The 24,480-nt window shown below is 39.3% G+C and overlaps 1 protein-coding gene across 1 annotated transcript in view; it reads left to right on the forward strand.

Annotated features, from left to right (window-relative positions):
- The first annotated feature begins 609 nt into the window (after positions 1 to 609).
- Positions 610 to 24,480, forward strand: part of LOC149815880 (uncharacterized) — an 86,659-nt gene continuing 62,788 nt past the window's right edge. The window contains exons 1-4 of the mRNA XM_089990001.1: positions 610 to 1,209; positions 2,887 to 3,024; positions 17,645 to 18,064; positions 21,048 to 21,152. Of these exons, the coding sequence (XP_089846127.1) occupies positions 727 to 1,209; positions 2,887 to 3,024; positions 17,645 to 18,064; positions 21,048 to 21,152 (1,146 nt within the window). The 5' untranslated portion in view covers positions 610 to 726. The remainder of the gene's footprint in view (positions 1,210 to 2,886; positions 3,025 to 17,644; positions 18,065 to 21,047; positions 21,153 to 24,480) is intronic.

Raw genomic sequence — 24,480 nt, forward strand, 5'->3', positions numbered from 1 at the left:
CGGCTCTCTGATCACGGTGCTTGTACCCGACGTATTTTCGTGGCACGGGAAAATCATTTTACTCTTAATTTCAAATATGAGCCACACTTTTTTAGAATTCTAATTATGAACTAAACTTTTCTAAAAACAATGATTCTTTATTGGTTTCTTGTATTGTCCTTGAAAACTGAAAAATACTCATTATCTTCTTAAAAAGACAAAAAAGTAAACAGTTTAAACTCTTAATTATTCCACAAAAAAAACCTGAGTTAAGGTCACTGATGTAATTGGGCTTGTGATAAAAACCTGAGTTAAAAGACAATATTAAATACAGGCTCTTGATTATTCCACAAAAAAAAAACTATAGGCCCTTGTTTGTCCGTTTTCAGAGAAAGTATGTGTCATAATTGGAAATTGATAAAAGTAAGGTCTATAATTGAATTAAGTACAAATAGTTGGACCTAAATGGAATTTTCCCTATTACTCACTACTAGAACCGAACCTGTCAGACGAACCGGTTTTTTGGTTTCCGTATCTGATTCATAAACAGCATTCCGTACCGTTCCGGATGGGCACCCTTGTCTTGCTGCGATTACTCCGACTCCTCTCTTCCTTCTTAGTTCTTCCCCTTCGTCTTCGCCTCTCTCGCCAAGAATCGTGGTCTTGTTCGTCACCTCAATTAAACGCCATTCCCCCCTCCTCCGATAAACGAAGCGTTTACCCTCTTCGTCGCCGCCGACGAAGAAAATGAACGAGCCGTCGGCGACGTCGGCGTTGCCGCCTCTGCTGCACGCGCGGCGCGAGCCCTTCGAACACGGCCTCCTCCCGCTCTCCAAGCTCATCTTCAGCGACGGCACCCAAACCCTACTCCCCCTCCGTGACGAGCTCCTCCGTCGGTCCTCCCCATCCGACGGCCCCCACGGTCCCTACCGCATCGATGCCGCAGCAGTCGCCGATATCTTCCAGATCCAGCCCGACAACGCTCACCTCGTGCTCGACACCTTGGCCTCCGTCCTGCCCGATCCCGGCAATGTCAAGCCCACTGATCCCCTCGCGACCGCCAAGGCCGACGCCGTCGGCGCCCATGTCTTCGACCTGATCCTGTTCCTCTACATTCAGTCCTACAAGCGGCTTCTTCCCAGGACGCACAAGGATTCGGCGTCGGTGAACGACGTTTGGCCGTCGACCTCTGCCTTCGATGGATACTTGTCTGTGCTTTCACCTCTGCAGGTCGGGAATTCGCCTTTTTTTTTTCTTATTACTTGGCTGCAAGATGCTTCGTTAGGGTTCTTGGATGTTCGATTGGTTTATTCCCTAAACCAATTAATGCTGAAGGTTTTGATTAATATTTCGCTTTCTTTCTTTCTTTCTGTTCCTAGATTTATTGCTAATGACAACAGTTTCAGCACAATTTGCATACTAGAGTTACTCAGTGAAACTACATTCCGATTGTTGAATTTCACCCAAGCATGCGATTTTTGTGAAATTCTTGGCTAAACAGAAACCGATTTTGAGATTAAGAATCGCTGGCCTATTTCGTCACAGAGACATACAAAAATTACAATGCGGCACAAATTCAGGAACTAAGGAAGTTATGATTTTTGGTAACTTAGTTGCACGAATGTGATCTGTAACCGTGTAACGTATACTATTTGCTACCGAGTAACTTGGGCGGTGAATTTTATTTGCCGACCTAAACTCCAATTCAGAAAGCTAATACAGAACTGAATGAAAGATGCATGAAATGTTCGTGAAAGCAACTTACCTTAGAATTCTTGCTTCAACGAGTAATCTACATTGCGTTATTTGTGGACATATGGTTACTGTTCTCATTGCAAATTGACTTGTTATGCATCTTATCAGATATAAAGACAATATGCTGTAAGTTAGAGGGACTTACCTCCCCTTTATCTCAGCTGGTTTTTACATAGTGGAGTCGGGAATTATTTTGACTTATGATGATTAGGGATCACAAGAAATTTACCTATAAAAGGAAAAGAATGAAAATTTTGTTGCCAAAAATACGTGCTTGTTTAGACATTTGAAACACGGAGCATACACACATTACATGTTGCTAATTCTTTGTGCGTGTGCTATTTATTTTTGTTATAAGCATGTGTTCTTTGCACACTTTCATAAGGATTCTTCCATAAGCAAACGGGCAGTGCAAAAGGGAGAGCAAATTGAGTTCATCAAAAGAAAACCCACTGCCCCATTTAGTGCTTAAGCAAAGACCCATTGTGCCTAGGATATCATCGACTGTGTGATCTGTAATTTGCTGATTGTCGTAATTGTCAGTTTGCCCCTATTCTTAGTAAGCCACCGTTAGCACTTGTCACGTGATTGACATCTGGTGGATGTGCACTTGTCTACCAGTATCTCCACATTTTAAACGGCATGCTTCTTTAACATCCTCTAACAAATTGCACGCACTTAGGGCTCCTGATATTCCAAGCAATCAACCAATTCCATAGATCTCTGGTCAACATGTTTTGTCTAGTCATGCAAGAGGCTATGGTGACCACCCCTGAAAGAGAAAGCTGCACTCCAAAATGATCTCTCTATTTTTGATGTTGTAGATGAAGGGCCTTTCATGTGCAATCTAGGAGCTTTAATTATATGTCTGGGTGTCTTTATGGGAAAACTCATTCTTGTATTACTGCAAAATAGAAAAGGAACTAACAGTCATGTTAAACATCACTCAAAACTTTGGGAATTCCTTCCATGAAAGACAAGTTACAAACCAGTAGCTGTTATGGAAACTTTGAATACACTTTTTCTACAGTGACCTATTCTTTCCATAAAAGCATTTCTGAAAAAAGGATCCTAGACTTTATGGAATTTTTGCAGACTATAGATGGATGTTTGTTGAAATTGTTAAATACTGATATGCTTGTTTATTTGCAGCTTGTCAGATCAAGCCGTCGATTTATGCCGTCGCAGGCTGATGAAGAGGCTCATCAGTTATCTTATTTACAGAAACACTTGCCAAATATACTCGCACTTTTGGCAGAGCCTGCTGAAGAAGATGATGATGAACCACTGGTAGCTGCAATTGCAATTCTTTTCTGCTGCTTATGTATTTATTAATTTTCATATCTGCATTGTATTGTTTGAATTTATAAATGCACTTTTTTTCCCATAAAAATCAGTTATTTATGTGTTGATTAAGCTATGTCACTAATCTCATTTTCGGATTTTGCTCGGCAAGGGAAAATGTTAGGAGATGTTGAATATGCAAAAAGAGTGCAGTGCATTTCAATGAGATTAAACCCATTAAGAACTTAGAACTTTACTAGTGCTTGTTTATTCTGTGCCTCTGCTTCTAATATAAAAATAATCTCTATTCATCTAAGATATGTCACATGGACACTTCACATACAATGCATGAAGTCAGCATGACATGGCACACCACAACCCTTCATAAATGCAATTAAACCTGTTTCAGACAGTCAACACAGTGTCATAATTATTCATTAATTTCGTCTATTTTCTTTTACAATCTTGATCCTTTTATTTTGTGATTAATTGCATCACTTCCTTTTGAAATTTGCTTTTGATTGCAATATATTTCTATTTTTGACATGAGTTCATTATTTAGTGTTTATTAATTGTAATAGCTTAGCATTTTAGTTAAAAAAATTGCACTTATTCATGCTTTATTGCTTTAGACTTTACGTATTTATGCAGATGTGCGCACATTATATGTATGTGTGTGTGAGATGTGCGCACATTATATGTATGTGTGTGTGACCAACTGACCATTAGTACCTGCTAATCTTGGAAATCATCACAAACATATAGGAGTATATAAAAACTCTAGTGTCTGCCCCATTTAAAAGTGGGGTTAATACGAGTCAGATAGATTTTTTCCTACTTAGAAAGAGAGATAGGGGTTGTTGCATCGATTGTAAGGTTATACCGGGAGAAAGTGTAGCTACACAACATAGAGTCTTAATTTTAGATCTTAGAATTAGACAATGCCGCAAAAGGGATAGACATAGGATAGATCCTAGAATTAAGTGGTGGGCACTGAAAGGAGCTAAACAAGGAATGTTTGTAGAGCAGGTAGTTAAGGAAGCTGATTGGTGTCTCGAGGAGGATTCAGAATCAATGTGGAATAAGATAGCGGGTGACATGAGAAAAGTGGCTAAGGAGGTATTGGGTGAGTCTAAAGGCGGTGCACCACTAGGTAAGGATACATCATGGTGGAACGAGGATGTCAAATTAGCTATCAAGGTTAAAAGAGAGTGTTATAGAAATCTAAGTAAGAGTCGTGATAATGAGAATTTTGAGAAGTATATGATAGCAAAGAAGGAAGCTAAAAAAGTAGTTCGAAACGCGAGGGCTAAGGTATATAAGGAGGTTTATGACAAGTTGGATACCAAAGAAGGCGAGAAAGATATTTATAGGCTTGCAAAGATGAGAGATAGGAAATCGAGGGATTTGGGTATGGTTAGATGCATCAAAGATGAAACACAAAGGGTTTTAGTCAAAGATAAGGAGATTAAGGAGAGATGGAAAGATTATTTTGATAAGCTATTTAATGATAGTCATACTCAAGATCTTGGAAACTTCTCCTTTCCTTTTCATGAGATAAATCGTGACTTCATGCGCAAGATTCAAAAGAAAGAAATTGCAGAGGCTTTGAAGAAAATGAAATCAAGAAGGGCAGTTGGCCCAGATGGTATACCTATCGAGGCTTGGAAATGCTTGGGAGAGAAAGGTTTAGACTGGTTGACAAATCTTTTTAACTTGATTTGGCGAACAAATAAGATGCCTAATGAGTGGAGGAAGAGTACTTTGGTGCCTTTATATAAGAATAAGGGTGATATACAAGATTGCACAAACTATCGTGGTATAAAACTCATGAGTCATACTATGAAACTTTGGGAGAGGGTGATTGAGTCTAGGTTGAGGAAGGTTGTCATGATAACAGAGAATCAATTTGGTTTTATGCCTGGAAGATCAACTATGGAAGCTATACATCTCCTTAGACAACTTATTGAAAGATATAGAGAGAGGAACAAAGATTTGCATATGGTTTTTATTGATTTAGAGAAGACATACGATAGAGTACCTAGGGACGTTCTCTGGTGGACAATGATGAAGAGAGGTGTTTCTCTCAAGTACATTAGTATAATTAAAGATATGTATTGTAGAATGAGATGGGGTTGTATAGCCACCTGTGAGTGTAGAGAGAGAGAGGGGGAGAGAGAGACGGCTGCACAATAGAACTCGTTAATTGAGATTAGGGCTTCTCTCTATATTAAATAGAGAGAGGCAAAACAGAAAAATTACATCTAAGTCCTTATGAAAATAATATTTCAGAAAACCTCTAATATATGAGAACTTAACCAAAAACCACCTATTCTCAACACTCCCCCTCAAGCTGGAGCATAGATATCTATCATGCTCAGCTTGTCACGACATCTGGAGAAATTTGGCCTAGCAAGAGGCTTTGTAAAGATATTTGCAACTTGGTCTTCAGACTTTAGGTGTTTTGTAGTGATATGACCAGCTTGAATCATATCTCTTACATAGTGGCAATCAACCTCAATGTGCTTTGTTCTCTCATGAAAGACATGATTGTTTGCTATATATGTTGCCGCTTTGTTATCGCACATCATGATCATTGGAGAGGAAACCTTCACCTGGAGATCATTAAGAACAGTGCGAACCCATATCAATTCAGCAGCTGTTTGGGCCATAGCCCGATATTCTGATTCTGCACTTGACCTGGAAACCACATTTTGTTTCTTACTTCTCCATGAGATCAAGTTGTCTCCCAAAAACACACAAAATCCTGTGGTAGACTTTCTATCTACAACAGATCCAGCATAGTCAGCATCAGAATAGGCTACTATCTCCAGAGTTCCACCTTTCCTGAACAGTAACCCCTTTCCAGGAGAGGATTTTAGATATCTGAGAATCATTATGGCTGCATTCCAGTGTACCTCAGTTGGTTTGTCCATGAACTGGCTAACTTTGCTTACTGCTAAAGCAATATCTGGTCTGGTCACAGTTACATATAATAACTTCCCTACTAGGGAGCGATAGCTTTTGCTATCAACAGGTTTTGACCCTTCTTCAAACAACTGAACTTTATGGTCCATGGGAATATTTGTTGGTTTAGCTCCCAACATGCCCGTTTCCTTTAATAAGTCAAGAACATACTTCCGCTGAGACAAAACCATCCCTTCACGGCTTCTAGCAACTTCTATACCCATAAAATACCTGAGTGAACCAAGGTCTTTTGTAACAAAGTGTTTTTGAAGATGAGCCTTTGTGGCTTCAATAGCTTTCACATCATCTCCTGTAAGAATGATGTCATCCATATATACCACCATAACAACTATGCCAAAGCTAGTTTTCTTTATAAAAAGTGTATGATCTGTTGTCGATCTATTAAAGCCAAAGCTTGACATCACTTCAAACAACTTTTGAAACCATGCACGAGGACTTTGTTTCAAGCCATAAATCGCCTTTCTCAATCTGCACACCTTCTGACACTCCCCCTTAACCTCAAAACCTGGAGGTTGTTGCATGTAAACGGTCTCAGATAGATCCCCATAAAGAAATGCATTTTTCACATCTAATTGACACAAGCTCCAACCATGGTACCCATCCGTGCCACAAGAGAAAAAGTTTCAAAGAAGTCAATTCCATATGTCTGAGTATACCCTTTCACGACTAATCTGGCCTTGTACCTGTCAATAGAACCATCTGATTTGTACTTTATTGTATATACCCATTTACATCCAACAATGTCAGCATCTGCTGGGGAATTAACTAGATCCCAGGTATGCTGAGAGACCAAAGCTGTCATTTCTTCTTGCATAGCCAGCTTCCAGCGATTATCGAGTGCTGCCTGGTGATAGTTCAGAGGAATGGTTTCAGCAGACAAGGCTGAAATAAACGACTTCATTTGATGTCCAATTCTGGCATGAGAGACATAATGAGATATGGGATATAAGGTGCATTGTCTTGTCCCCTTTCGTAGAGCAATAGGCCTGCTATCATCATCCTGAAGATCACTATTGTCAGTAGAACTTACCTCAGGAGAAGAAGAAGATGAAGGCTCTTGCGGACATGGAGCTCTACGCACATATACCAATGGCGGATTATTAAATCTGGAGGAGGATAAAGTTTGGTTCGGTCAGGAGGGCACAAATTCCAAAGGAAAAGGAGGGATAGGTAATGGAAAAGATTCAGCTGGATCAACCTGCAGTGGGGAACCAGAACTAGAGTAATATGGAGAAGATTCCAAGAAAGATACATCCGCATTGACATACTCTCGGCGAGAAATAGGATCATAACATCGATAGCCCTTTTGATTTTTTGGATAACCGATAAATATGCATTTTGTAGCTTGAGCGACTAATTTATCACGGTCAGGGCCAAGTTTGTGTACAAAACAAACACATCCAAATATTTTTGGTGAGAAAGAAAAAAGTGGGGCATCAGGTTTTAGGATATGTAATGGAATTTGATCACCCACAGAAGACGAAGGCATGCAGTTGATCAGATAGCAAGCAGTGGTAATCGCATCACCCCAGTATAAGGCAGAAACATTTGATTGAATTATAATGGTCCTGGCAACATCAAGGAGGTGTCGATGTTTTCGCTCAGCCACCCCATTTTGTTGAGATGAATAGGCACAGGAAGTTTGGGGTTGGATGCCATGATCTTGGTAAAATTGTAACAGACCTTTTGATTTAAACTCGAGAGCATTATCAGTGCGAACAATCTTGACAATAGATTCAAACTGAGTTTTTATTTCAAGAATTAGAGATTTGATAAGACTTGGAACTTCAGATCATTCTTTTATTAAAAATACCCAGGATAACTTAGAGAAATCATCAACAATAACAAGGTAATAACGACACTGAGTCCTAGTAGGAATCTTACTAGGACCCCATACATCTGCATGAAGAAGTTCAAAAACTTTATTACTAGACTGACTCTGACTCGAAGGGAACGAGCTTCGATGATGCTTGCCCAACTGACATGCTTCACACTGAAATGATGTGGTGGAAGGAATCTGAGGAAAGACCGACCGAAGCTTTGACAATGAAGGATGACCAAGACGACGATGCCACTGAACAGGACTGAATGAATGTTCCACTGCAGCATGAACAAAACCCATTGGATGATGTAGGTAGTAAAGTCCATTTTCTTCATAGCCTCCACCAATCTTCTTCCCCGTCAGCAAATCCTGAAAATGACAACCCATTGGATCAAATATTACTCTACAGTTTTGTTCTTTTATAAGACAACTAACAAAAAGTAAACTTTGAGGAAAGTTTGGAGCATAAAGAGCATTTTTCAACTGTAATGAGGAGGATATAGAAATATTTCCCTGACCAACAACCGGGGAGGAGCTCCCATCGGCTAATGAGACTCCAAGTTGAGCCTTAATGACCTTTAGATCTGAGAAAACACGTGAATTTCCACACAAATGTCTGGATGCACCAGAGTCAATAACCCACTTACTATCATTCGGATGGAGATGATTTCCGGTTGAAAAGGCAACCCCAACTATAGGAGTGGGGGAACTCAAAGGTCGAAGAGCAATCAACTCATCATATTCCGCACGACTAAGGGTGATACTACTTTCATTTGCAGTGATAGTCTCTGGTGCATTTGTTGCCTCAATAGTAGTAACATTTGCTTTAGGGTTATATGACTTGGATGAAGAAGAGCTTGGCCGACCATGCTTATCCCAGCAACGATCTTCTAAATGTCCAGATTTTCCACAGAATGTACATTGAAGCTTTCCTCTGCCTCCCATACCACGTCCACGTCCTCGTCCTCTGATATTTTGAATATTTCCACGCCCATAACTAGATGGGACAACAAGAGCAGATGACTGAGTCACAGGCGGAGATTGTGGCAGAGAGATCGCAAGCCTACTCAGACGATTGTAAGCATCAACAAGAGTTGGAACATCTGAAGCAGTCAACATTTGAACTTTTGCAACAGAGAAATCTGAAGAAAGACCTGTAAGAAAACGAGCGACCATGGTTTGTTCTTGATGATCCTTTTGCTTCGAGCAACAAAGAGGCATGTGAGCATTAAGTCTTTCAAACACAGCTTTGACAGAGGCATAGTACTGGGCCAAGGTCTGATCTCCCTGTTGCAAGTTATATATTTCCTGTTCAACTTGCAGGATCCGACTCACATTCGTTTCTTGTGAGTATGTATCACGAAGATTGTCCCACATTAGTTTGGCTGTATTATAGTAGATCAATCCATCAGCAATATGGGGTTCGACACTATTCATGATCCATGACATAACTATGTCATTATCTTCATCCCAAGTGACATATTTTCCCAATTTCTCAGTGGGTTTGCCTTCCAACAAAATATGTTTTCGACAATGTCCAGATACCGACATCATAAAAGTTCTGGACCACCTGGCATAGTTGGTTTCATTCAACCTTACAGAAGAGCCATATGAGAAGGGGTTGGCAAAAGCCTTATACTCCCCAATGTGTTCCAGTTTGGAATCACATTTCGAATTTTCAGCCATACTGAAAAAAAACAGAATACCTCACTTGAACAGCAAGTGTTCAAGAGGATTTTTTTCTTCAACTCAGCAGGAAACCACACCTGCTGTTTCCACAGCAAACAACAACCCACACACGAAATAAAATTTAGTCCAGCAGGAAATCACACCTGCTACTTTCCACGACACAGAAACTTAAGCTACCATGTTTCCAAAAAAAAACTCGACACAGCAGCCACATTCTGAAATAAACCAATCCACTGAAACAACTAAATTTCAGTTGATGTTGATAGCACAGACATCACGAACATTGATTGGACCAAACACATCACGATAAATGAGAGACTGCAGTTGCAAACACTTGTTGTTCTCCAACATATAATGCACGACATCCAGTAAGTATCACAAGTAATCAACACAGAAAAGGAAGTTCCATTCACGGCAGAATTCTTGATAACACGCAATCAGCATAGGCGAGAACTCAACAATCACGGCAACACATAAAAAATAATTTCTGCTGCTCCCAAACAGCAAGAACACACCTCGACAAGAACTTCAACACTCACGGCAACACAAAAAAATGTGTAACAGCAGGAACACACCTCGACAACTCACGAACAACAACAAAAAATCACGTCATAGTAGAAACCAGTCTCGGCACCACTCGGTCGCAGTGGATCTTCTCCTTAGATCTGACGACAGATCTGGGTAACATCCCAGATCTGCGATCAGATCTTCCCAGTCAACCCCACCAAACCTGATTTTTAAAAGGCTGTAGGGTTGTTGCTCTTCGTTGATGAAAAAATCAGTCCCTGTTGATGAACATCATGCTCCCACGATCGAAGGCTCTGATACCATGTAGAATGAGATGGGGTTGTACAGCCACCTGTGAGTGTAGAGAGAGAGAGAGGGAGAGAGAGACAACTGCACAATAGAACTCGTTAATTGAGATTAGGGCTTCTCTCTATATTAAATAGAGAGAGGCAAAACAGAAAAATTACATCTAAGTCCTTATGAAAACAATATTTCAGAAAACCTCTAATATATGAGAACTTAACCAAAAACCACCTATTCTCAACATGTATGAAGGAGTAGTAACCAATGTCCGCACTTGTGGAGGGGTGACAACCAATTTTCCGATAACGGTTGGGTTACATCAAGGATCTGCTTTAAGCCCTTTCCTATTTGCGATAGTGATGAATGAGCTTACGAGATCAATTCAAGAAAATGTACCGTGGTGTATGTTGTTTGCTGATGATATTGTTTTGATTGATGAGTCTAGAGCTGGGGTTAATGCTAAGTTAGAATTATGGAGACAGACATTGGAAGCTAGAGGTTTTAAGTTGAGTAAGAGTAAGACTGAATATATGGAATGTCGGTTTAGTAAGCAACAAAGTAGTGATGGGAGTTTAGTGAAGCTTGGTGAGCAAGAAATACCGGTGAATGATTATTTCAAATATTTGGGATCCATGATTCAAAAGTATGGAGAAATTGATGGAGATGTAAATCATAGGATAAAGGTTGGGTGGATGAAATGAAAAAGTGTAACTGGAGTGCTGTGCGATCGTAGAATGCCATTGCGGTTGAAGGGAAAGTTTTATAGGACGACTATTAGACCCGCTTTACTATATGGTACGGAATGTTGGGCTGCCAAGAGACATCATATTCAAAAAATGAGTGTAGCTGAGATGCAGATGCTTAGATGGATGTGTGGAAATACAATAAAAGATAAGATTCGGAACGAGGAGATACGTAAGAAGGTAGGTGTTGCACCCATTGAAAATAAGATGCGAGAGAATCGTTTACGGTGGTTTGGACATATTCGACGAAGGCCTAATGATGCTCCAGTTAGAAGGTTGGAGAAATGGGAAAATATATTAGTTAAAAGAGGTCGGGGTAGGCCTAGGAAGACTTGGATGGAGATGATAGGAAAGGATATGAATGCTTTGAACCTCACCGAGGACATGGCATTGGATAGAAATGATTGGAGGAAAAGGATTCATGTGGAAGACCCAAAATGAATTTCTTTTTTGGTTCATATCGCTGACCCCAATTGTTTTGGGATGAAGGCGTAGTAGCTGTTGTTGTTGTAGTGTCTGCTGCATGATGGTCACCAATATTCTCAGTTGTCAATGTTTGTGTTGGAGAAGACAGATAGACTAAAGGGGGCTAAATGGGCCATCCTTCTAATTGAAATTTATCCCTAATTGGAAGGGAATCTTCCCCCATTGAATATTGTTGTGGCTGTTAGCCATGCTTTTTGGGGTCTTTTGGAGAAAAAATTGCTGGTCATGAAGTTGTCATGATTCATTCGTAGATTGAAGACCATGAAACAATGGATTTTTCAAGCTTCCTCCTAGTATGGGTGAAGAACATTATCTTGTACTCAGTGAGTAATGTGATGGAGGCGACCTTGGCCATTCGGGGTTGCACATCTTGACAAGTTGAAGATGAAAGGCAAATTAAGACCTATACTGGATGCAGTGCCCAAGATTCTTAAAGAGGCTGGAGAGGTACAATGAAAAGGCAAGAAAAAGAGCACATAGATTAGCAGAGTGAAAGAAGGAGAAAAAAAGGAATTAGGCGTGTGGGTTACAGGAAAGGGTGTCTGTGGATAAACTGTCTTGTACTTAGTTCTTCCCGACCTACAAAAGGAGTCCTTATTACCTTACATCCTTCTCTGCCCTTAGAGAAAAACAAACATTCGAAATATGATTTTACACTGGCAATAATCTCTGCTGAACAATTTATCAGTCAATCAAACTTGGCTTTAAATTTACTTGAGAAGCCACATTAGATACGTGTCATGCATGAATCTGAACCATCAGTCTCAAGCTGGGCCTTCTGAGATGTGCAACTCATGACCCTTGTTATTTTGAGATGGAAAATGAGATTTATTAAAGGGTTGTTTAAGTGTGGGAAGTTGTGAACTGAAAATAAAAAAATGAAAAACATCATGTGAGCCAGTCAACATCCAGACTGGGTAAAGATAGAGGAAGAAGGATATGGAAGAGGAAGATGCAGTCAAAAGAGAGGACAGGAAGGGCATGACAGAAGGCAAGAAAAGCACGATGTCAATACCTTAATGGATGAGAGAACCAGGCTCTGGTACCATGAAAACTGGTATCATACATGCATGAAGGTAGGGAAGAAGAAGAAGAATAGAGAAAGTAGTCCAGCCATGCAACCCCTTCTTTTGTTAATGGAGAGGGATAACATTCAAAGCATGTATTTATTGAGTGCTAATTTAGGTCAAGCCATAAATGAGACATACATTTGATGTGATATATTACAAGGATACCGTTAGTGGTGTCTCTTATGACCTAGATACTATTAATATTAAAATGATGCCATTGTTTTAACTTGAAGTACATGTATAACCTTCAACAACTTATCTAATTACTCCTTAACAGTTACTGGGCAGATTCTGGTGCATGCCCTAATGGGTCAAATATTTGATGTGTTGACAGCCCTAGTCCTTGTCTATTATCCTTATGTGCGCTATTTATATTGTATGCTATGTCACATGGACACTTCACTTAGCATGCGTATCTTGTATTGTCACGACACGTAACAATACTTGGACACTTCATGGACACCACACAACTGTTCATGGGCATAGTCAAAACCTCTTTCACACATAGTCAACATTGTGTCATTAATTTTATCTATTTTCTTTTATTCGTATTTACTTGTGTAGTATTCATTTGAGTTCTTTATCCATTTCAATTTCAACTTACTTTCATTATTTGATGTTCCTGATTGCAGTGATTTAGAATTGTAAAACACACGCACACACATACATCTATCTGTGTGTACAGCCATGTCCTAATTTTTGAAAATTATTGAATTGTATCAAGTGCATCCACGTCGAGTCCTGCTCCTGCATCCATATCCATGTGACATAGATTGTATGTGAGACAGTTGTATAATAATGTCAGTAAAAGGGTATATTATGACATTTATTTACAAAGTGTTTGTATATGACTCATGGTCAGATGCAGGGTGTGCATGATTAACGGATCAACACATATAAATAGCATGATAAAGCCATTAACGTTGGAGTCCATATCGCATGATTAACAGACCATCAGTATCGTGCAGAGCCATCCTCATCAGTTTGATAAAAGTCTATCTTCCCCCACCGATATGACAATTTGACAGTGCTGTATATTTTATATTGATAGAATAGAATCATTGTGAAAAATGTGTCCAGTTGTGGTCTTTGTCTTCAAGATACACTCTATCTTGGGCCAGTACTCCTTGGAAAAGCGGAGGTCATAGATCAATTCTTTGATTTTGGTGATCGTTGCAGGCCTGGGGAAGCTAACAATAAAACTCTTTCCCAATGTTATTAAAAATGCGCCTCTGCCCAAGGTGAGGCTCTTTGTGCCTTGAGGTGCATGCAAAAAGTGCAAGGGGGGTAAGGCACATGCCTTATGGGTTATGAGGCGTGCACCTTGGGGCGAGGCGTGCCTCAGTGTGAGGCACACACCTCGGTCAAATGTGTGTCAAAGCCTTCTTTCTCGCCTCTCCTTTCTAGACTTTACCTCTTCTTCTCTCAACTGTCTTTTGATTCTCCTCTTCTCCCTTGTCTCTAGTCTCTCGACTGTCTCTCCTCTCTCTCGTCTCTCGACTCTAAGAACTAGTAGAAGAAGAAGAAAAAAAATTATTCTCTCTCTCCACCGACAAATTCTAAAAAAACTTATGGCATAAGTTTTTTTTTTAATGCTAGCTGTGCTGGAAATGCAAGGATTGAAAAGTACATGAATTTGCATGTTAATCTCATATTTTTCGGTATTTATTTGAGATTTTCTATTTCTTACTGGTTGTTGCTTCATTAATAAATTATTTATTTTATTTATTTGTTTTTGTAGATATTTTTAAAGGTTTTTTTTAAAACAAAAATTTGAGGATTACGCTTTACGCCTCGAGGCTTAAGCCTCGCTTCAGTTTTTGGTGGAGTGCTACGCTACGCCTCAATGCTTCTCACAATATTGCTATTTCCTTCCAAGCTGATACTAGAAGTTCAGGGCACGAGGTAACTCTCACCTCTCAGCGCAATGCATTTTGGCTAAGCCTATTGTAAAGCATAATGCTAGCTAGCATATCTCACCCTTCTCGCCTATCGCAGGCATCCTTCACTTCTCTTGGGAATTCTCTAAACTACAGTGGTAGGACCTCGCAAATTGCGAAAGCAACTAAAGATAGTTTCGAGCAGTGGCATGCACAATTGAAACGAGCAGTGGGATGAAGTTAACACTTGCTTGTTTTGACTCTCCACCTTGACCATGCAGATCCATCTTTCTTTCCTTCTCCCTTTTCTCTTTTCTTTCTCGCTCTTTCTAATTCTGCTGTTTGTTAGTCACTAATTCAACATTGTATCCTATGTAGTCAAAAGCACTAATCGGCTCCTAGTCAATAGACCCATAAAAAAGATAGTCGAGGACTAGGCGGGACTAGTTGTTACAAAAAAATCAGAAAAATACAAAATTTACAATGAATTGCTCAAAATTAATAGCAGAGATGTAACTAATATTAATCAAGAATAAGCAGGTAAACAAAATAAAACATGAATAGAGAACCATAAAATGTCAAAGAATCAAAAGATAATAAATAATAAATAATATATATATATATACATATATATATATATATATATATATATTATGCAATGTATCGTATATTTGTACATACATAACTGATAACAAGTATACATACAAATGCAATACATACAATACAATAAATAGGCCAAACATATGATGTATGTATGTATGTATGTATGTATGTATGTATGCATGCATGCATGCATGCATGTAGTTAAACATACAAGTTTATTGTGCAAAAAATATTTTATACATACACACACACACATATCTTTCTCTCTCTCTCTCTCTATATATATATCAAGAAAGAAAAAAAGAAGAAAAAAAGAAAAGGAAGAAGAAAAATGGAAAAAGAAGACAAAAAAAGGAGGAAAAAGGAAAAAAAAGGAAGAAAAGAAGCAGAGAAAAAGAAAAAAAAGACCCTACTGCCTAGGTGCTTGGGCCTAGGCAGTAGGGCCATGCCTAGGTCGATTAGACCCCTAGTTGGAGCCTAGTCGGTGCTTCTGACTACATAGATTGTAACAAAGTACAAGAATCAGAGAAATGATCCACATGAATGAATTGATTCCTATATTCAACATTAGCACATGATGTTATATCTCTCTCAGCTGAACTTTTCCTTTGATGGCCTATAATAGGTTTCTCTATTTCTGGTTTGAAGGTGTTATTATCTAAATCTTTAGGACAGATTTCATTAAATTGGTCACTTTGGATGGATTAGGATAGATTTCACTCAATTGGTCACTTTGGATGGATTAGGACAGATTTTTCTAAATTGGTCACTTTTGATGGATTTATGAGATTTTAATTGTATTCTTTAATGTTGAGTATTTTTGTGTCAATGTGTTCAATTTGTTTCTGGGAGATTGGCTGAGGATTCCCAACAACATGTGCTTTCTTAATATATTTTTTTCTCTGTAAAAGGTGAATAGCTTCCAACAGGATTGTCCGCATAGCTTATTTTGTTTTATAACTTTGTACTCTGAACTGGTTTGGGGATTTTTAAGGCAGTCCTCTTCTCATTATCTTCTTTCCTTTTCTGCACACATGGACACCACATGTGATGTTATTGATGCAAGTCATTCCAAGTTCAAATTATTCACAATGTTCTGTTTAGTTGTTGGTACTTTCTATCTTATCCAATATCTTGTATTCACTATGATACTTTTCTTATTTATGATTTGGTAACATCAATTGCTATTGGTGGTATATAAATCTCCATTAAATTGGATTTCTAGTCCCAACAACATGCACATTTTCTTCACATTGGTTCACTTTTTCATAATCATATACTAATATGTCTAAAATTTGGAAAACAGGAACTTGCTTTAGATGCAATTGCTGATCATACTTCATACTAGGGTGTTACCGAGAGCGCCATAGGACATGGGGAAACGCGCTTTCCTGAAGCGCATTTCGGAAGCGCGAAACGTGATACTTCCGAAACATGTTGAGAAGCACAAAAAAAATTGAGAAGCGCACTTCCCATTTAGGGGAAACTCTCTTCCCTTTTTTTTTCATTTTTTTTGTTTTTCTTTCTTTTTTCGCTTCCTCCTCGCTGCTGCCTCGTTTCCTAGGTCGCTTTTGGTTCGCTTCCTACGTCGCTTCGGGTTTACTTCTCTTCTCGCTTTCGAGACGATTCCTGGTTCGCTTCTAAGTCGTCCCGTGCTTCCCGCTTCCTAAAATTTTGGAAGTGCCTCGCTTTCTGCTTCCACTTTTCGAATCGCTTTGCGCTCCCGCTTCCCCGATTGGTAACTCTGCTTCATACACAAGCATTGCCTCTTACTTGAAATGAAAACATGACTTCGTGTTCAACAATACTTTTATTGTTTGCTCTAAAAAAGAAATAGTGAAATGAAACTAGGGGAATAGATAGTGGCAAAAGTTGATTTTGACAAGGCAGAGAAATAAGGATGAATGATAATGGTGCACTGAAGATTGTCATCTATCTTATTTTCTGGATTATTGTATGTGGATGGAAGGTTGCCAAGACTAGAAAAAGAGAATAAAAGAACCGATAAGCGACACAAGAAAGAAAGAAAATAAAACAGGAAGATGCTGCCATTGAGAAAAAGGAAAGATCATGTACTTGATAGAAAGTTTCAAGATGGATAGAATATGTTAGGGATCTAGACCATGTCTTAATCCTCAGCAGATAATTAACGTGAATGGAAATGTGACCTCCTCTTCAGTTACATTGTATTCCAATATCAATACTGACGATTGGCATCTTTGTGGGCTTAGTGATTGTTAAGCACAAAGCAATGATAAATTAACAACCTGCCAAAACAGAATACCTTCGATACTTGAGTTCATGAAACAGCATGAAAAAAAATAGCCACCAAAAAGCAATATTGGTCGGTGGTATGGATTTTATGTGGCTGGTGAATGATTATTTTCAGAATAGAAATCAGTGAATTCTACTTGGTTACTCTGCCATGCTTAATACTCTTTTAAGTTCTATATGAGTGGACTTACAAACTAATGTTTTCTCTGCATATTTTTAGATCTCTTGTCATTTCTGATGCTGTTAAAAGATTTTATGCAGGTTTTAAGCTTGGAGAGGTTTGAACACCTTGGCTTGCTCCTTCAATTTGGGGAAAATGGGTCAGAAATCTCGTTGAGCCAAGCTGCACCCTTCTTTGCAAATTCAGATCCAGATATGCCTGCTGTTCCTGTTCCTGCTACACATGTTCATGAATGGATTCTACAGAATATTTGTGCATCTCTGGAACATACTGCTGAGAAGCTTCCAAATAAAGAAAATGGCCCACTAAGTGCCATTGATCTGGATGTTACTATGACTGATGCTTCAACAAATCATCCTAAGGGCAGTCAGAATTCACTTTTAGCTGGAGTGTCCATGAATAACACATCTGCACATTCCAGAGGCCAGACATTTATCGAGGGTATCTCCAAAGCTTCGGTTGTAAAGCAATCATGTGACATTAAAGGCTGCTCAGTCAAGGTGATACAAACTACATTTTCACTAGTTTTCTTAGTATCCTTCTTTTGGTTGGTTTGACTGTGCAGACAAATTCAGACACAACTATATCTAAGTCATTGTTGACACCTGCCTACTGCCAAGAAAATGTTAATGTTCACGTGTCATAATGAATACTTTTAGGATCTGTGTGACTAGCATTAACAGACTAGTGCCAACCATGTTCACAATTTACTGCATTTATCAGTTAATTAGGTCCAGATATATGTAATGTCTCATGTTTAAATGCATATTAATATGTACACATGTACATGCATTTGTACTCCATCCATCACTACATTGACTATGTAAATATGCATGTTTAACCAGCTTTCCATTTGTAATATTTCTGGCATGATGGTCTGGCTATTAATTTCAAGATTCACTTCCAATAGTCTCATCTGTCATTTCTCAGTAACTTCTGTTTTTTCTTTTGTGTTCATTCAAATGGTAAAATATCTGTTTATCTATAAGAAAGAATAGTTCCTGCCAGGCAATCCTTCACCAAAGAGCAATATTATGGCTGTGCAAGTAGTATAGAAGGACTTTTTTTTTCTTTGGATCAGTGTTGTGAAAAGCGTTGAGGCGTAGCGAGGCACTCCACCAAAAACCGAGGTGAGGCGTAAGCCTCAATTTTTTTTTGAAAACTTTAAAAAAATTATAAAAAATATCTAAAAATACAAATAAATAAAGAAATGCTTTATTGATGAAATAACAACCAATAAGAAATAGAAAATCTCAAATAAGTACTAAAAAATATGAGATTAACATATAAAAGTAACTAAAAACTGATTACATAACTGGAAAATATATGAGATTAACCAAAAAAAGTTAAAATATTCTAAGAAACTGATTACATAACTGAAATAACTGGAAAATATATGAGATTAACCTACAAAAGTTAAAATATATGAGATTATTCTAAAAAATATGAGATTAACATATAAAAGTAACTAAAACAATGATTACATAACTGGAAAATATATGAGATTAACCAACAAAAGATAAAATATACTAAGAAACCGATTACATAACTGAAAAATATATGAGATTAACCAACAAAAGTTAAAATATATGAGATTATTCTAAAAGATATGAGATTAACAAAACTATAAAAGTAACTAAAAAACTGATTATATAACTGGAAAATATATGAGATTAACCAACAAAAGTTAAAATATACTAAGAAACTGATTACATAACTGAAATAACTAGAAAATATATGAGATTAACCTACAAAAATCTTGTTGTAAAGAATTTTTTTTTGCGCATCAGGCTTGCGCCTTGAGGCACAGAGGGCCGCACCTCAAGGTGAGGTGCGCCTTTTGCGCCTCAAGGCGCGTTTTTGATAACACTGCTTTGGATATAAAAGGTTTATGTTCATCAGATTATAGGTCTCTCTTTTTGGGTTTCATGGACTCCTTGGCATTATTGAATGGAACGCTCTTTTGTTGTCTGCCTTCTGGAGATGACAGAAATCCAATCATTGATCAACCTTCATATTCCTTTCTTGTCTGGAAAAATTTCTGGAGGATATTTTGTTTCTTTGGCTGGCAGGAATGGACTCTAAACTAGTTGCTTGGGGACACTTGTTGGATTCTGATTAGGATGCCTAATTGTTTTTGCTAGGGCAACATGTTCTCACTCTATTTTCTATTCTCACGTTCATTTTCCTAGCATATGATTTAACTTCAGAGTTGTTTCCAGTTATTTGATGCTCTTCTTTTCTACCCTATGATTCACCTGTTTTTTTTATGACAAGGAACCCTCGCCCGAGAACCGGGTCACTTGATGGGCCTGCCACCCTGCGAGGCAAACCCCGGGTGGGGTCCACGGCCCATGATTCAACTCTTTGTATGCCAGATGCTGTTACTTTGTCTTTTCTATTTAATGAAACAGTTGTCATAATTCACCTATTTCGTTGGCTGAATGATTTAAAACACCTATATATTGTGTAAGGATGCTGAAAGCCTAAATCATGTTGTGGATTGGACTAAGTGGATTCGTGCATTTCCACCTATTTGGTAGAAGTTACCATCAGTGCAAAATGACGCCCATCTTTGAAACCTAGATGTGGTCCTTGGCAATGGGATACGCTCTCCCACTTATTTATCATGGTCAGTGAAGATTTATCTATCTTCATAAGGCAGTCCAAGTATCTTTCTCCCAAGTATAACATCATTTGCACAACTCCTAGATGCAGATGACTTAACCTTTAATCGTGATAACTGCCAAATATGGCACATACAGTAATCAGTCAAATCATTGAATAAATTCCCAAATTCAGGATCAATATTAACAAGTGACAATCAGTCAAACCTTTGAATTGCTTCCCACATTTAGGATCAATATTAACAAGTAGGGGCACAATGTTATGATGCTAGAGTAATAAGTATGTTTTATGCACCTGTTGTCTTGATCTGCATGAATGCCCCTACTTTGCAATGAATGGGTCACTACCTCTAAGCATTTCTCATATAATTTTCTTTTTTCGTTTTTATGTCCCCAAAGGCTGATGATATTAATTTCTTCCTATTTATAATAAGCAAAGCTCTAAATTTGTTAATGTCTTACTCTGGAGAAGTATTGTGCCTTTGCATTTTCTTGATCTAGTACTTAAACATATATCCTTGTCAAAAAATGTTTGTTCTGCATATGATTGAATTGATTCTTGTGCTTGGATAATTGACTAGATTCTTTCACATTAAGTTCATTAGTCAAAGTGTCAATGATTGGATTAACCATTGTTTTCAAATAGTCAATCTATCCATTTTTATACCACCTATCTACTACATGGCAGTTTTTTGTAGGTCCATGAATCATGTGCAGTTATTTATATTCCAGTTCCATTTGTCTTATTCCTTCACCCCTTTGATAATGTAATTGCGATATTCTCCTTAAAATTATAGTGTTGCCTGTGTTTATTGACTTCAATTCCTGCAACAATTCTTGAATTTTTCTATTGCAGGTTTTAAATTGTCATGATTCTGTGATTTACGTACTAGCACCATTAAGATATGCCATTGTTAATGGATGTTCTGATGCTACTATCATTCTCGGAGCCATTGGTAAGGTATGTTTTACTAAATCACGAATTTCTTCTTTTTTTGCTTCCTATTTTTTGTTCCAATTTCTTCACGATGTTCTGCCTGTTATGAGTTAAAAAATATATTAGGGACTTATTTGCTATCCTTTAATATGCTACATTGTTATTTTATAATATTTCATAGCATTCTTAGGCTCATACAGAATTTCTTGAGAAATGAGCATGCACGTGCAGTTCTCATGACCTGTTTGGCATTACCGTAACACTTTTATAATTCCCTCAACTAAATGGATAACATTTTGGTATTAAAGTTGAGACTTGGGATGTTTAGATTTCAGAGAGGGTGTACCTCTAAAATTTGGATCCTTTTCATGCCACCAGGAAGTTGGTTTGAAAATTCTGTTGGACTAGACTTCTTCCAAGTGCTGAAGGTAATAATGATCTTCTATGCCTGAGGCATTTTATGGTGGTATCTTTTGATGAATTGAGTGTCTGCTGGAAGAGTGGGAAGTGGATGGTACCTGATGTCACTATGATACCTTTTCCGAATTTGTTATAAGGGAGGCTTAATGATATAATGGCTTCTCTGTTGATTGTTATAACATCTAGATTGGATGTTTGGCTGCTTCAATCCAGCTTAATGGAAGGAGCTGCTCACAGTTAACTTGTCCTGGCTTGTTTCTTGTCTCATTCAAGCAGGGCTTGAGTTGGTATGGAGATGCTACTTAACAAGCTAAGCTTGTGCATGTCCAGACTCTACTTCATCGAAGCTCTTGCTTATTACAAACACACACATTTACGTGCGCACACACACAAAGGCATATATGTGCAATGTTACAGGCTAAATCACAATACCACCTTGAGAGCACGGGTGATTTGAAGGAGTGGGGATCGACTTGGGCCAACATGCATGTGGGAGTAGGGTGCTCCGGAATGGACGGGTTTGGGGCTGAGCACCAATGCATTTGGATCATGTACATATATGGGTTAGGGACCTGGGAGGTATATTGAATGAAGATTTTATAATGGGAGCATGGGGCATTAATGTAAATAGGTTAGGATGGATCGGTTTATGGGTCCAATTAGGTGAGTCCTAAAGAAGGGCTAAGAGGCTATAAGTAAGCCCCATGTAATTGGCAAAGGCATCAATGAGAATCTTGGCCTTTAGACTTGGAGGTTTCCTCCTTCCTCCTTAGCACACTCAACCATCCATTTCACTCTCGTGTGCCCATCGCTTGGTCGATGTCTCTGTTGTCTCCCTTGCCGTGCATCTTCCATGGCATACACCATCCTCCGTGTGCATTGTCGCCATGTACACTCCACCCACGCACACCTTCACTTGGGTACTGCGTTTTCCCATCATCTGTGCAGCAGTCGATACCCATTCATCCCAATCTAGGTGGCACGTATCAATTGGTATTAGAGCAGTGAATCTTTGGCAACCATGACGAGTGTAGGCTACCAAACATTCATTGTTGGAGATGGAGCTCTGACTGCATGCCATGATTGGGAAGATGATGCAGTTGAAGGTAGATTCTATTAAGGAGGAAATCGACACCATCATTGCTGCTGTTGAGGTGAACTACGCATTTATGGAAAAACTACGGAGCAAGGAGGTCGGGTCATTTGATTGTGTGAAGTTGGACACCATAAATTGTGCGCTCGAATCACTCCATCACACTCTCACGGGTGTGCCGATCATGGAAATGGAGATGGTCATAGAGTGACTACAGGACCATGGAGATCTGGCTGCAAAATTCTGAGTTTGAGTGGAGGATCGCTGCCCACAATGTGTTCGATGAAAGGCTTGAGAAAGAAGAAAGAGGTGGCGTGAAAGGACTCTTGCATTCAGTAGCATCCAGCGATGCTCCTGCGCATCCTGCTCAGCCAAAGTCGAACAACAGTTGTGGAAACCAGGAGCTGAGTGCAACCGCCCTCCAGGCACTCAATGCAATGCCACTGCAGGGAATGAAAGGTGCTGCACTGGACAGAGGTCTAGCTAAGGCAGATCATGAATCAGTGATGATTAATTTGGCTGCTTCCTTGAAACGTCTGCAAGTCGCGATCAGGCTGCTGAGAACATCACGGATGCCATATGGCATGAGAAACACCTTACGTCACAGCCACTTGCTGTGTGGTTGCAGGTGGAGAACTTTTGCAGAGGCAAAACACTTGGAGTGTTTGACCCAGGGGGAATAAAGAGCATATTGGCTTTCCAAGCCCCTACACACAGCACCGTAGGGATCTCACACAAACTGTTCGATGGGATGCTCAAAGCAAGCAGCGAAGAAGCATCTATGTAACTCTCGAATTCTGCTGCCTACTGCAACATTAGAGATTGCTATGCACAACTGATTATGAGTAGTAATTTCAACCCAAAAGGACATTGGGTCACCCACCATGTGTTCGGATTATTGCCCCAGCAGGTGGAGGGATCAGCCAAAAACTGTACTGACCAACGGCCTCTACTGCTAGACTGCCTCCTGCACACACCTTCTGCTAGTGCTTTCTTGGTCCCTACAGATAGCCACCTTTATGTGCACTTTTGTAACAGTGCTGCCTTCTTGCGTTGGGAAGACAAGCCACATACAGGAACAAGGTATGTTTTACTGCAGCATAGCACCTGAAACAGGCTCAACAATGACATCTCAGAGTTGCGCCGAGCTCAACTTGATCAGAACTGAGCTGGATAATACACGGTCTTCCTTGTTCACATGAATCCTAGTGACACTTCTACAGCAAGGGGTGCAGATGACTCTGATAGGGTGCAGTAGAAGCAGGAGTGAATGGCTGTTGCAATTACTATTTCACTGAACCCCGCTCAGGAACTGCCTCACAATGAGGCCACTGACCGCAGGGCACCTGTTCTTGGGATTGAAGTGCCGAACGCCACTTCTTTAGCCCTGGTTCATATTCCAATTGAGAGCAGCACCACTACAAGAGGAAGACCCGAACCAAGCTCCGTCATTGGAATGGCACAAGCAATTAGGCCACCTGCGGCAGAGACCTTGCTGCTATGGCCACCTTTAATGTGGCAGCTTCTGCAGAAGTTTTTACTCCAGTTAGCACAGGGACCACTATCATGTGATGCTCTTAAGTATGCCCAGAGACAACAGCAACTGTCACACTCTCCCATTTAACAGATGCAGTCCCAACCTAACGCCTCACTGAAGATGCTAGCAACTCCACTTGGCATAAGGAACCTCACAAAGCTCATGCTCTGCATCTATTCACCTTGCACCATCACATGCACTGAGAATAACTATGTAACTGGGACCTGCCATTTCAGTCGGCATACCTGTTTCGACATGCGTTGAAATGGGGGTGGGTACCAGGGTGCAGTACAGGTACGCCA

Source organism: Nuphar pumila, chromosome 15 (genome assembly GCF_984573655.1).
Source record: "Nuphar pumila chromosome 15, dmNupPumi1.hap1.1, whole genome shotgun sequence".
Classification (NCBI taxonomy): Eukaryota; Viridiplantae; Streptophyta; class Magnoliopsida; order Nymphaeales; family Nymphaeaceae; genus Nuphar; species Nuphar pumila.